General features: G+C 49.3%; 1 protein-coding gene across 1 annotated transcript; it reads left to right on the forward strand.

Annotated features, from left to right (window-relative positions):
- The first annotated feature begins 1,502 nt into the window (after nt 1–1,502).
- BMI1 (BMI1 proto-oncogene, polycomb ring finger) lies at nt 1,503–12,641 on the forward strand. Its single transcript, XM_063127534.1, has 10 exons — nt 1,503–1,946; nt 7,008–7,141; nt 7,482–7,578; nt 8,274–8,329; nt 8,419–8,469; nt 8,729–8,837; nt 8,924–8,969; nt 9,436–9,534; nt 10,180–10,260; nt 10,413–12,641. Exons 2-10 carry the CDS (start codon nt 7,030–7,032, stop codon nt 10,746–10,748), a joined length of 987 nt encoding a protein of 328 aa, XP_062983604.1. The 5' UTR covers nt 1,503–1,946; nt 7,008–7,029; the 3' UTR covers nt 10,749–12,641.
- Nucleotides 12,642–14,088: the final 1,447 nt, after the last annotated feature.

Here is a 14,088-nt window from a genome sequence, read left to right on the forward strand (position 1 = left end):
GAAAACAGGTAGAGAGAATGAGCTGGGGCTGGGGCTGGGGCTGGGGCTGGGGCTGGGGGGAGGTTGCACTTGTAGGGTGGGAAGAGTCAAAGACCCCGCAAGGAGAAGTAGAGTGGAGAGAAAGCGCGGGGCGAATGCCAAGGCGGGAAAACGCAAGAGGAACACAAGGAGTGAAGGTGGAAACACAGCGACGAAGCTGTGTTTTAGCCCCACGCTGGCACGCCCAACTTCCATGATACCTGAAAATAAATGCCTCTCTTAACGTCTCTGACTTTAAAGAGAGGCATTTTAAAGTCTCTTGCCTTCGATGGCTTGGGGGGGAGGGGGGAGAAGGATTTTAGACAGGGGCACCTTATGTGGAAGAAGACCAGCAGAAACTCTGAGCGTGGGCGATGAAGCTTGTCTGTGAGTACAGAAGGAATAGACGGGATGCTTTGAGGAGGAAACCTTGGGTGCCATCATCTTCAGCTATTGAAATGGTGGGCTCTAGAGACTGGGCAACCCTTGCGGGGGGCTGTCTGGGCAGGGCTCAGGGGGTTAGGGTAGGCTTGAGACTCGGGGGTGGGGGGTGGGCGTTAGATGGGGAAATGAGTTAAGCCAAAGGTGGTAACCTTCAATTTATTGTGCCTTGGAAAGAGAGAGAGAGAGAGACGGGGGTGTTTTTGTGTCGTTGTTATTGTTGCTTTCAAAGGCTGAGATGCCGGTCAGTGGTTACAAAAACAGACGAGAAAAGAAAGGCGACGGAAAGAAGCAGCCGGAATGTGTGTGCTACGGTTAAGCGAGAAAGAAGGCGATTGCGCCTGTGAGGTGACAGGGTGTGTGAAATGTGGGGAAGTGGGGGAAACGTGGAGACGGAATGGGCAAAGTGTGTGTAGTGCGGGGTGGGTGTGTATGCGTGCACTGGGGGTGGGGGGAGAGAAAAAGGAATAGTGCATCGTGTACGTGTGTGTGTGTGAGAGAGAGAGAGGGAGGGAGAGGGAGAGGGAGAGGGAGAGGAAGAGCGGGAGGAGGTGAAACAGGCTGCAGCGTGAGTGCCGTGGAGAAAAGGAGGACTAGGCAAAGTGTGTGAGTGTGTGTGTGGAGCGGGGGGAGGAGGAGGAGGAGGAGGAGGAAGAGGACCAGGCGGAGGGCGGAGAGGGGAGGGTGGCGCGCGAAGGGGAGGAGGCGGCCGAGTCGCCGGATTGGGTCACAGGGAGGCTGACGGGCCCCGACTACACCGACACTAATTCCCAGGCCACCCTTAAGGAATGAGGAGCCCCACGTGATGCTGGCGGGGCGGGCGAACTCTGAGCCATTTTGGGGACGGTGTCAGTTTCCACTGTGCGCCTTCAGCGTTGCAGTCCCACCCCACCCCCACCCCACACCTCGTCCGCCACTCTCCTCCTCCTCTGCTCCCTCCACACTTATGAAATAACCATCATATTTTTTAAAGGGGGGGAGGACAGGGGGAGGGAGAAAGAACCTCCTCAGGGGGGGAGAGATTGACGCGGGGGGGGGAGTGGAGAGAGGGAGAGACAATGGGCTGCTGGGGGAAGAAGAGAAGCGAACCCTTCGGGTTAGAACGATTTTAAGATCCCAGAACCGAGCCACGCATTTAAGGAGGGCTGGATTGGAGGGAAGGAGGGGGGGAGAGGGGAGAGAAAAGGAAGAGGAGGGGAAAAAGAGAGCAAACTCCGAAGGAGACGGAGGGAACCTGGAGGGGGTCAGCAGAAGAGGAGGAGGAGGAGAAGGAAGACGAGGACGAGGACGAGACCCCGGGTGTTTTTTGGAACTAAAATGAGCTGAGTGCAGCGGCAGCAGCAGCAATACGCTTATTGCAATTGACAGCGTCTGCAGTTCATTTCAAGATGGCCGCTTGGCTCACATTCATTTTCTGCTGAACGACTTTTAACTTTCATTGTCTCTTCTGGCGGCTTCGATCGTCACCCAGCAGCCCCTTTCGGCGGGTATGTATCCCCGGGCGCGCTTTCCAGCCCCGGCCGGAGGCGGGTGGGGGCTCGGTGGCGGATTTCGGGGGGCTTCCGTAGGCTGCGAAGGGGAGCCTAGGTGTCCCCGAGCTCTCCGTATGGGAAAAGCGCTGACAGTCTCGCTTCAGCCACACGCACACACGCACACACTGGCTCGCTCGCTCGCTCGCAGAGACGTTCGCCGCCGCCGCCGCCGCCGCCGCCGCCCGTGCTCTCGATTTCGTTCCGCAGCCAGGCTTGCCCATTTTAGTTCCTTTCTTTCCCCAGCTTGGTCCTAAAACCTTTCCGGGCACATGGCCCCCCAGGAGGAGATTTATATTTTCCGCCTCTGCTAGCTGTTGGAGCTCAGACCTCTTTGTTTAAATGCAGATTTTGATTGAACGGGAACAGTTAATGGAAACTAGAGCTGCCTGGGTCATGGGATGGCGATTGCCTCCGAAAGAAACGGGTCGGTCGGGCTTTCAGCAGCCAGGTAGCGCGCCCATTTTATAGAGATGGGTGCAGCGGGGGGTGGCGATCCCGCTGGGGGGTTCGTTGCCGCCCGGGCGACTCCCGAAGAAATGTTATTAACTTAAGTTCGGCGAACACTTGGACTGGAACTGGATGGGCTGGTAAGATGGCGGTGCTCCCTTCGCTCCCAGTGTGTGCCTTTTCATTTGTGCTTAAAATGTGAACGTTTCTGCGTTTTGGGGAGGGCAGAAGCAGGGAAAATAACTTTTGGGGAGAGAGGTGGCGGCGCGCGTGTTTGGCTCTCGAAGAAGTTGCCTTGTGCAGATTTGGGAGAATTTGGGAAGCCGAGGTAATGCGACTCGCAGGATCTTCTAGCGTGGCTTTCTTTTATGGAGCTGGTGTTCCCCCACCCACCCACCACCACCACCACCACCACCCCTGCTCCCATCCTTCCAGGCTGAATAGAGGCGAGTTAACCGAAACGTCTTGTGCGTATTTCAGACGTGATGAGGGTGTTCCAGGCTTGGGGGGCCTGGCACAAGGGCACTGGGTTGCGCTTGTTCATCTAAACACACTTGGCCTTGGCAGGACAGTCCTCTCAGGGGGTCCGTTTTCGCTCTTTTAATGCTGGGTAGGAAACAGGTCAGTCAAACATTCTTTCCCTCCCCCTTGCCCCCAAACCTGGAGAGCCAGGCATGTGGCCGCAGCATCTTCGTGGTGTGTGCTACACTTTTGTTAACCTTAAAAGAAGAAGTCAGGTGTTTAAGACTAGTTTGTTTGTAAGGATCCTCCAAGGTCAAGAGTTTCTCTGGAAATATAATCTTGTGCGGGCTGGGTGGGAAGGAGACTGGGTTGAATGTTTGTGTGTTTTTGCTCTAGAGGTAGAAGGCTTTTATTAGGAGTTGGGCGCTGAGATAGCTGAGCAGGAATCCCCTAATGTGCTTACAGGCAACCAGCTAGACAGTTCCATCTGCTACTTTCAGGAGTTTGGGTTATACAGAATGTGCACTGTCTGCACTGGGCACCCAGGTGTCTTCCTTTGCTGCAACGTGTTTGCACGTATATTTCGACCAGATATGTGGAGGGGGAAACACATTTGTTGACAACCTAGGTGGCCACACACCGCTTTTGGAATCGGTTGCCACACAGTTAAAATGCCATTGATCGCCTTCAAGAATGAGTTCCAGCATTGCCTGACAGGTAAAGGAAGGTGTTTTCTGCGTGGCTGTAAGCGCAATGGAATTCTGCTCTATCCCACTTTATCTGGTCTTTGGATAGACTTGGCTACATTCACACGTACAGGGCTACTGATGTGTTAATTCATAGAGTGCCCCTGAGCATTTATAGTAGGATTCGCCCCTTCTACTTCTTTCTTTTCTTTTCTTTTCTTTTCTCCCCCCCCTCCCAATTTCAGGTAACCCGTGTAAGGCCTCCCAACTTTCAGTTGGCTGTCATAACATGTTTTTACCATCCCTTGTTTTCACGGTTGAATACGTGCCTGGGAAGAAGTGGATAAAATCTGCTATGTGTTTTTAAAGGGCAGTGTGTCTTGACTGTATCCACACAGGACATCAATGCGGGGAGGGGGGGTTTCGGGGGCGAGGAGGTAATAGATGTTCACTCCTAGACAGGTTTGTGTGTTTGGTAATGAGAGCCTCTTTATGTTTATATTGCAATTTATACAGCATATGAGCAGAAAGGGACGTGTGTTGACGTCTTTTGGTGTAAGAGTGTCTTGTTGCTTTGATTCAGTTTGCCTAAAATTCAGGATTTCGGAGATGCCTCCGATCATGCCCTGAGGGGAGAAGGCTAACTTGGGTAATAAATAATATGCGGTTAAAGCGGGGGAGGGGGGTAGCTGCGACCAAACAAGCGTCACGGTTGATTTCAGTTTTCTTCCACTCCGGGAGAGAGACTGTTTCCGTGAAATGAAACATGTGTTAGTATCTTTTGAAGGATTGGGTTGCCTCTGTATCTCAGCGCTAGAGAAGGATTTTAAGCCGACCGATTAATACGACCTCGGCCGCTGTTTACTTCGCAGTTATGAGATATTTAGGATCGACTGTGGTCTTGGCTTGAGCAAATAAAAAGAGGGCAGAAAGGGGTGGGGGGAAGAGAGCGAGAGCGAGCGAGAGACCATTCGCCTCGGAGCAACTCCTCCTGGGTGAAGGCGAAAGGCGAGTCTAGCAGCAGCCAGGAACCGAAGCTGGCGAGAGATCCAAAACGCCGAGGCTTTTGTCTTTGTTGATGCTGTCGGGAAGAGATGCCTGAAACCCGCGATTCCGTGTGCCTGAACCTCTCGGCTACACGCGGGGCTCAGGCCAAGGTTCTCGCCTGCCTTCTTTCGCTCCTCTTCCCCAGCCAGACCTGTTTCTCTTTGCTTTCGGGGGCGGGGACAAACAACCGTTTTCTTGGTGCAGAATTTGCCCCCTTTCTCTCCTCCCGCCGCTCGCTTCCAGTGCAGAGAGAGAGGCAGTCGGGACAAGTGAAGCTGCTTGCGAAGGTCGCTCTTTGGCTCTGCTGCTGCGGGCGATCCCGGCAACGTCTTGGACTCCACCCGCCCCCTCGCTTCTCCTGCTTCTTCGTAGTCTTTTCTTGGGCAACTTTGGCTGGAATTCATGGCTCTTTCGGAAGCGGCGAAGGATTTGCGGTGGGTTCCGAGCAAGGAGGCCCCGGGGGTCTGCTGAGATCAGGAAACTTAACCGGGGCCGCGGCGAGGGTAGAGGGGAGGCACATCACCACCCACCCACCGGTCGACCCTTGTCCTGACCCGATCGCACCGTAAACTATTGGCCGGGCTTGCCTGCCTGGGCTGGGATTCCGGGGCTGGCAGCAGGCTTCTGCCCGGAGCTGTCGGCCCTTGCTTCCAGGCTGCGGCTCCTTGCTTCCCCCGCTGCAACCTCTGCCAGTGGAATCGGCGCGCGTGTCTTTTCACGCGGGGCGCTGCTCTGCTTGCTGGCGAGGCGTGGAGGTCGCGGCGGGACGGGGCTGGTGCTCGCCCTGCTGTGAGCCAGGGCCTTTCTCGCCTCGGCCCCGCTGGCCCGGCCTGCGCCACAGGCCGGAGGGAGACCTGCGCCTCGCTAAGATCGCGCCCCAGCAGAGCGCCCGAGACGGTCCAGCTCCTAGGTCTGTCCCTTGGCGGGGCCGAGCGGAGAGGGGCAAGCGCGGGCCGGGGAGGGAGGAAGCGGCGTGGGCTCAGCTGCTGCTGCTGCTGCTGCTTTCTTGCCCCGAGTCGACGTGGATGGAGGCCCCCGGGAGGAGCCTCTCGCTTTCGGCCTGGCGCAGACCCCAGTGCTGGCGCGGGCCGCCTCCGAGGCCTCCCACCGCCAGCGCCGCTCTTGGCTTCCCTCCTCGCACCCCCACCCCGTCCCCTCGGCTCCGGCGGGGAGGAGGGAGGGGGCTCTGGCCCGGAGAGGACCCCTTTCCCGCGCCCCCCAGCCACGCCCCCCCCCCCGCGACTTCCCTGCCGCTGCCCCTAGCCCCGCCGGGCTCCCCTACACTTGGACCTCCAGACTCGGCTTCCCTTCCAGTGCGGCACCCCCAGACTCTCGCTGCTCCCCAAGACACCCCCCCCGGCCCTTCTCCACGCCTTTCTCTTTCTCTCTTGCCTCCTTTCTCCCCCCTGCTTTTATTTCGCCCCCCCTCCCGCGCCCATCTGGGCCCCTCCCCCTCCCTGGTGCGCTCCGGGCGGTGGCAGGATGCCAAGTGTAAGTGGAAGTTGCTATAGCAACCCCCTAGATCGCACGGTTCCGAAGGCGCCGCCGTCCCGAGCCTGTTGGGCTGGCGGCAGCGGCGAAGCATTGGCGAGCCAGGCGGCGACGCAGCGGCGGCGGCGGCGGAGCCCAGTTCCGGGGGCCGGCCCGATCCTCGCCCGCCGCCCGCTCTGCGCCTTGCTCGGCCCCGCCGATGCCCGCCTGCCCTGGTGCAGAGGTGCGGCGGGCCCCACTCGAGCCAGGCAGCCCGGCAGCCCGCCCTCCGTGGCTGGCTTCTGCTTGCCTGCCTCCTTCGTCGCCACTGCCGCCGCCCCCTCCTCCTCCTCCTCCTCTCCTCGCCGGAAATGCCCAGGGCAACGTCCGCAGCTGCACCGGGATCGGGCGCCGCTTCTTCTCCCTCCCGCCCCCCGCTCCCGTTCTTCAGCCTGCGCCAACGGGGGCCCCAGTGCGCCACAGGGAGGGGGACCGGACGCGCCTCCCCGCTTCCTTCTTGGGGCGATCGCCGCCACCCCCGTTCCTAACAGCCGATGCGTGAGGGGGCGGGCAGGTGGGCATCGGGCAGCGCGGCTGCCCCCTCCCTCTTTGCAGGCCCTGCCCTCCCCCTTTGCTCAACAGGTCCTGGCTTGGCAGCTTCCCACGGCCCTCCTAGTCACGTGGAACCGAGGGTGGTTCCCCCTTTTTCTTGGGGGGGGCGTACCATTAAGTCGGAGAAGGGGCAGAAGAACTGCCTTGAAGTCACCGCCTCTCCCCCCTTCCCTTCCCTTCCCTTCCCTTCCTTCTGGTCTTCCTTCTGGCACTTAAACGCTCCTCGTGTGTGTGTGTGTGTGTGTGTGTGTGTGTGTGTGTGTGTGTGTGTGTGTGTGTGTGTGTCTTTCAGAGCTGCCTCTTTTTGCGCAAATATGCATCGCACCACCCGCATCAAAATCACCGAGCTAAACCCCCACCTCATGTGTGTGATCTGCGGAGGGTACTTCATCGACGCAACCACCATCATCGAGTGTCTGCACTCCTGTAAGTACTCCTGTCCTGCTGCTTTCTCAGCCGGCCGTCCCTGTCCCCGTCCCCGTCCAGCGGAAGAGCTGCCCTGCCACCAAACCCTTTAGAGTCTCTGGTGCCAGCCAGTTAAAGAAAGCTTTGCTCTGGTTGCCCTTGCAGTTGCCCTATATGTTTTAGAGACGTCTTTCAACTCTTGTAGAACTGGCCTATTATATTTTCTTGACAAGGATTGGTTAACTTTGTATCTAGTGTCTCCCGGTTTAGCAACACTCCCCCGCCCCCATAGCTGAAGAGTTTGCCTTGACTGTTCTTTAAAATCTAGCTTCTCTCCCTCTACATATTTTTCTTCTTATAGTCTGTAAGACATGTATCGTGCACTATTTGGAGACCAGCAAGTATTGTCCTATTTGCGACGTCCAAGTTCACAAAACCAGACCACTTTTGAATATAAGGTAAGGGAAAGACTATAAATGTCATTCTTTTCTTTTATGCCCTAATTGGGAGCTTTGCATTGCTTGCGCTTGTTTGGATGCTGCCTCTTCATGTCATGTTTAAAGCTCAAAAGAATTTACATGCCCAAGTTCTTCTGTGAAGGATCAAACTGACATTTCAGTCCAGACATTATCTGATCCCCACCGTTCCCTATATAATATGTATATACGTGTTTTGTTTTGTTTTATTTGCCTTGCCTGTCTAAACTGCAAATTATCCATTTTCTTCCCCTCATTATTGCCATCCTATATATTTAATTCCTAGATTTATTCCTGTGCAAACTACTGATATTTATACATGCAAAATATAGATAAAGAAAGGCAAAACTAAAATTCTTTTCAGAAGTTCTACTTATTCATTGCTGTTTTGTGATTATGTATTAGTTTGTGACCTCTTTATTAGCTGTTATGCATTTTAGACAATAAGAGCAATACTGGGCCAGATAGGCTTCTGGTGGACAGAAAACTATTCTTTTGCAGTCAGATAAATAGCTGGCGATGTAAAACTTCTGTAAAAACTGTATTTAAAAGTGGTGGGAGTTTTGGCTGGGCATTTTGGTAGAAGATGCATTCAGGTTTTGGAAAGAGTGAAATGCAGATTGGATTTCAATATCAATACAGCTCTAAATTTGAGGGTTTGGAATTTTATATTTCAGATCTGATAAAACTCTCCAAGACATTGTGTACAAGTTAGTACCAGGCCTTTTCAAAAGTAAGTAAGCAGTTAAAGCAAACAACCAGCAAAAGTATTACAATGTGAAACTGGAGTAAACTAAATGACAAATATGTCTTCTCACTCAGATGAAATGAAAAGAAGAAGAGACTTCTATGCAGCTCACCCATCTGCTGATGGTAAAAGCTTCCATTTTATAGATATAAAACTGTCATCTTATTCAAAAGCTAAGGCTGCTAAAACATTTCCCCATATAGCCCATATAACTTTTCAGTAATAATACAGAGCCCAGTTCAGTTAAAAGTTTTTATACATGCTAAGAATTATTTCAGTATTTGCAGATAATTTTGTCAGAGATTTTCCCTGTAACTAAGTTTTGTTTTCATTCTTCCTGATTTGAATTTCAAAATGTAAATTACTGTGGAATTTTCTGTGCAGCTGCCAATGGCTCTAATGAAGACAGGGGAGAAGTTGCAGATGAAGACAAAAGGATTATAACAGATGATGAGATAATAAGCTTATCCATTGAATTCTTTGACCAAAATAGGCAAGTTGCAAAAGAAATATTTTACTTTTATCTGAACATTCGGAGCTAGCAGTTCTTTGTAATAATTGTATATCTCTTCTTTCCAGACTTGAACGGAAAGGAAATAAAGAGAAAGAGAAATCCAAAGAGGAGGTAAATAATTTTTTTCCAATGCTTCTTCAAAAAATGAATAAGTTTAGATTATTTTGGAGAGTCAACTAGATAAATAGTTATATTAATTCCCCAAATAAATTAATGACAGAGGTAGGTATTGTGCAGACAGTTATTTATCTTCTTGATAACTAACATTAAATGTGTTCTTATTGATCATCCATGTACTTTGTAGCATTATGGGACAGTCTCCTATTTCTCCTTACCGGAAAACATTTTAAAAATAAAATTTGTCATATATTATAATTAAACCCTGCAAAATACTTGATAAACATGCATTATATTTTGGCCTTCCTTGTTCACTGTTTTGCATCTTTGCTCACTGACTTGGGTTCAGCATTTAGTTTTAATCATTTCCCCACTATCCTTATCCTGTGTATTAGACTGAGGCTTATTGCCAAGTATTTAACTATATGCATTTTGTTTTTCAATCAAATGCCCTTGCCAGGCGAATGACAAAAGATATTTACGCTGCCCAGCAGCAATGACTGTAATGCACTTGAGAAAGTTTCTCCGAAGCAAAATGGACATACCCAACACTTTCCAGGTACTTTTGGCTTAACGGGGTGGTGGAAGTTCCAATGCAATTTAGGCTGTAAGTGTTTCATTTAAAGCCATGTTATTCATTAAACACTTCTTTCAAAAACTAAGGCACACAGTGTGTAATATTGTAGATAAGTTAGCAGTGTGTTTCTGTTTATATATTAAAGTTTCTAGGTTAATGTAATCATCTATTTTCAGAAAAGGGGCAGATCAGATAAATATCCCCTACCATTTTGCCTTGTGCTGTCAGATCTATGATGCCTTGTCCCTGAAGATCATAATCAATGTAGCCTTTGGAGTGAAATGTTTGAAGTCCTTTTTTCATGTTCAGATTGCTCAGTAGCCTTTGCTAATGGCTTTTGTTTCTGGATTTAAAAACACACACAAAAGGCCTATCCTAAGAGTTGATAAACAACCTCACCGAAGTCTAGGGCTTTTAGAAGAGATATTACTGCCAAACTGAGTGCATTTGGGGAGGCATGCAGGTCTAAATACTTCTTAGATGTAAGGCAGAACTTGCCTCAGTTGAGTTAACAGACTTGAATCGTACAATCGTGGTGTGTGGATCATTTTGTCCCGTGCACAGACTACTGTTGTCTTCTTCCCGCTTGGCTTTTATCAAATGACATTGAATTACATTTCTTGGTAGATCGATGTCATGTACGAAGAGGAGCCTTTGAAGGACTACTACACACTCATGGATATCGCCTACATCTACACGTGGAGAAGGGTAAATAACAGGGAGAGGCCTGCAGCCTTGCTCTGTAACGTAGGGCAGGGGCAGAAGGGCAGGGCGGGGCAGGGCGGCGGGGTGGGTGCGTGGGGGGGGGGGGGAGAGGCAGCGCTGCTGACTGCTGCGACCTTCTGGGGTTTCTTTTGCAGAACGGGCCCTTGCCTTTGAAGTACCGAGTGCGACCGACGTGCAAAAGAATGAAGCTGGGCGGCCACCAGCGAGATGGCTTAAACCACAGCGGCGAGCTGGAAAGTGACTCTGGGAGCGACAAGGCCAGCAGCCCTGCCGGCGGCACCCCGTCCACCTCGTCCTGTGGGCTGCTGGGCCCCAGCACCCCGGTGCAGTCTCCCCACCCTCAGTTCCCCCACATCTCTAGTACTATGAACGGAACCGGCGCCAGCCCCGGCAGCCACCACCACTCCTCCTTTGCTGCCAGGGCCCGGAAAGCATCCATAAACGGCTCTTCCGCGACGTCGTCTGGCTGACGCGGCGAAAGGGCCCCTCGGACTGACCGCCCCTCCACTTCTGTAGACCTCTCTTTCCTGCTGCCCTTCTGTCTCTTTATCTCCTTGGCCATTCAGCTTGATAGAATCGCATCCCAGGAATGATGATCCTCCGAATTGCTTTTGAAGGAGGAGTGATAAAGAACCGTCTCCTCCCACCCCGCACACGTTGGATATTAAAAAGAAAAATATATGTGGGACTTACTGGGTTGAGCATTGGATACGAACCGTGGATTGAACCAAATGGCAGAGATTTTTTTTTTTTTAAGTGGGTTCTTAAGGACTAGCAACCGAAGAAACAACGTTGAAAACCTGATAAAACTGGGGAGCAAGAAGGCGGCTTGTTTCCTAGGGGGTTCTTTTGCTCCCCCATCCCCAACCTGTTGCTGGTTGGGACTCGGGATTATCCGGAAATGGATACATATCGATCATGGGATATACTTTTGCTAATCCAGACTAACTTCCTACATTTACACACACACACTCACACACTCAGATTGTTCATTGTTCTTTAGCTGTGTTTGTGAACTTGTAGAAACCAAGTGGATTTCCCCCTCCTCCAGCTTGAGATTCGTCAACAAAACCGAAATGAATATGCATAGTTATGCATATAGGTAGTAGCCATGCCACTGTGAATAACAATTTTCTTGCTTTATTAGCCATTTTGGTTTTTATGTTGCATCCATAACTTCTCTGCTGGAGCGCAGAAGCGATTTAAAGATGGGGAGGGGAGGGGGAGGAGACGAAGGGAAAAGGATATCAAGAAACAGAACAAAAAGTTTTACAACCTGTAGGTCTAAAAGCGGGTATTACCGTTTATTTTACTGACTTGTTTTAAAAAAGAAAGAAATCAAAGGAAAAAAAGACACACTTTTTGTAAGAATCAGATGGCATTTTGCATTTGTTGAATGATGCCATATTGGTATATGACAAAACAGGAAGCAGTATTGTATGATATATTTATAAATACTATAAAGAAAATATTGTGTTTGGCGCACTCTCGATACGGTGATAAATTCCCAGGCCGGTTCAGCCTTCACAAATGCCTCTTATGAGGTCCTCGCTGACACAGCAGATACCAGCTCTTTTCCCCTAGTGACGTCTGAAGGCTACAGGGCAGGCTCAAATCGCCCTTCACCCGGAAGCAATTGGCAATCTCGAAAGGATTTTACGGGCTTTGTCTTGTTCTAAGTAGTATATTATTTTTTACTTTTACACAATGTGATTAATTGTTTTAATGATGCGGGGGGGGAGGGGGAGGTTACAGACGTAGTAGAAGATGGAGGAACAGGAGAGTGAGTTTACTCCTTCATTCGTTTTATTATTTGGTGTGATGGGTTTGTGGTTTTTTTTCCTAAAAAAAAAAAAGCACAGGAAATCATACAAGAAGCCATAAAATATGCGGGAACCTCTTTCATTCATTCTTAAGAAATCAGCAAATTGCTGGATGAAGGCTTTTAATCAAATTTGTTTTAATATATATGTATGTATATGGTACAGTACTAACTTGGTTAAAGGTTAACAGGTACTTCTATATCTCCAATGAGCTGTGGGGAACCCCTTCTGCAAAATTGGCTTCTGAAGGCATCGAGGGATGGGGGAGGGAGGGGGAGGGAGGTTTTAAAATGTGATTGGACGTGGAGAGCCCCAATACTTTTCAGTTTGTGCTTTGCTTTGGTCAAACTGTGTGTGCGTGTGCCTGTGTGTGTGTGTTCTTCACTCATGAGTTACACATTTGTGAGGGTGTTTATCCTATATGACTATTGTTTCATGTTTGTACGGGGAAAACTGTAGCTAAACATTTCATTGTCTCCAGTCTGCAAAAGAAGCACAATTCTATTGCTTTGTCTTGCTTACAGTCATTAAATCATTACTTTTGCATATACCTTGTTGCTACTTCTTGTGACTTTCTGGACTAGTTAATGTTTAGGCTTATTATTAACTTTCTGATGTGTAACAGTCTGCTAAAAGAAACCAAGAATTTAGCTGAATTTATGAACACAAGGATTGAAGCTTCAAGCTCTGCGTATCTAAAGTGAGTTTACTGCCAAGTAAGGCTGCAATTCGAAGTATGCTTACTTGGATATAAGATGAGTTGGAAGCAAAGGGCCTTACTTGAGGGCAGGGGAGTGGTTTGAATAGGGCTGTCAGCGATTGCTGATAGTAATGAGATTTATTTTGAAGTAACACTCCTATATATCTACTCTGAAGTAAGCTTGGCTGTGCCCTCTGGGGCCTACTCCCAGGTAAGTGCATATAGGATTGAATCCTTAAAGTCAAGATGAAAATATTGCCCCCTTCCTTTGTATGATACAGTGCCATACAAAAGTTTTAGGTAGTCAATTACTTTGTTAAATTTATATCAGATGGAAGGGGATTTTAAAAGGAAAAGAAAAAAGAAATGCCAATTGCCAATCATGATACAAACACAGCATGAGGAAAGGAAGTTTCTCTCCAGCATCAGAACAAGCTGCTAGAGGCAACAGCAACCACACACGGTTCCCAGACTGTATCACCAAAAAGAAATTAAGCATCTTCAAGTGATGGATATTTTCTTGATTCATTGCAGTAAATGACTGCAATAAGTATATACCATATATTAGTGGCATATGTTCAAATTCCATCTGACTAGTAATGAAAGAAATTAATCTTGTGTTAAAACAAATGAGACTATTTCTTCTATGTGGGATTACTTCTGGAAAAATCCTCAATGGACTGTTTTGAAAAGAAGAAAACTAGTATAAAGAGCTTATATGTGTGATTGAACTGTATGTTTTGGCAGGCATCTGTCAACTATTTTTTTAAAATAGTATGATTCACACAAAAGGCCAAGTTTTTGCATGAACCCCAAATTTAGAAGGACAGATAAAGCAAGCTGCTTGTTTATTTTGGATCTAGACCAATAATGTCAACTAAGTTGGCATGTATAGCTTCTCCGTGAAATAAATATGATGAATTGCACCCACACGATAAGCACATTAATTTGAAAGCAAGACCCATACATTTCAGTGGGATTTGTTTCCATCAAAATGTGTGTTTAGGATCTCAGCCTTCAAGTATATCTTTCTTGGCTGATTAAACTAGTGCTGCTGAACATGTCCTCTTCCCTTTATCTAGTGAGTCCATCTAAGAGTAAAGAAGCCCCTTTAAGTCTCAGCCTTGCCAACTACCTGCCCAAGGAAATCAGCGACTGATGCAATGTAAATCGCTGTGACAGCTGCCTCCCCGATGCTAAACATGTTCAGGTGGATGTCAAGTCCCGTTAATATTTTATTTATTTATTTTGTTATTCGTATTCTGCCTTTGTTCCTCCAACGAACCC

The sequence above is a fragment of the Elgaria multicarinata genome, chromosome 1 (genome assembly GCF_023053635.1).
Source record: "Elgaria multicarinata webbii isolate HBS135686 ecotype San Diego chromosome 1, rElgMul1.1.pri, whole genome shotgun sequence".
NCBI classification, from domain to species: Eukaryota; Metazoa; Chordata; class Lepidosauria; order Squamata; family Anguidae; genus Elgaria; species Elgaria multicarinata.

Excerpts from the sequence above, each read along its gene's own strand:
- BMI1 (XM_063127534.1), top strand. The coding sequence starts at position 7,030 with ATGCATCGCACCACCCGCATCAAAATCACCGAGCTAAACCCCCACCTC. Across the intron at positions 8,838-8,923 it reads GAATTCTTTGACCAAAATAG|ACTTGAACGGAAAGGAAATA; the intron begins GCAAGTTGCAAA and ends TCTTCTTTCCAG. Across the intron at positions 9,535-10,179 it reads ACATACCCAACACTTTCCAG|ATCGATGTCATGTACGAAGA; the intron begins GTACTTTTGGCT and ends ATTTCTTGGTAG.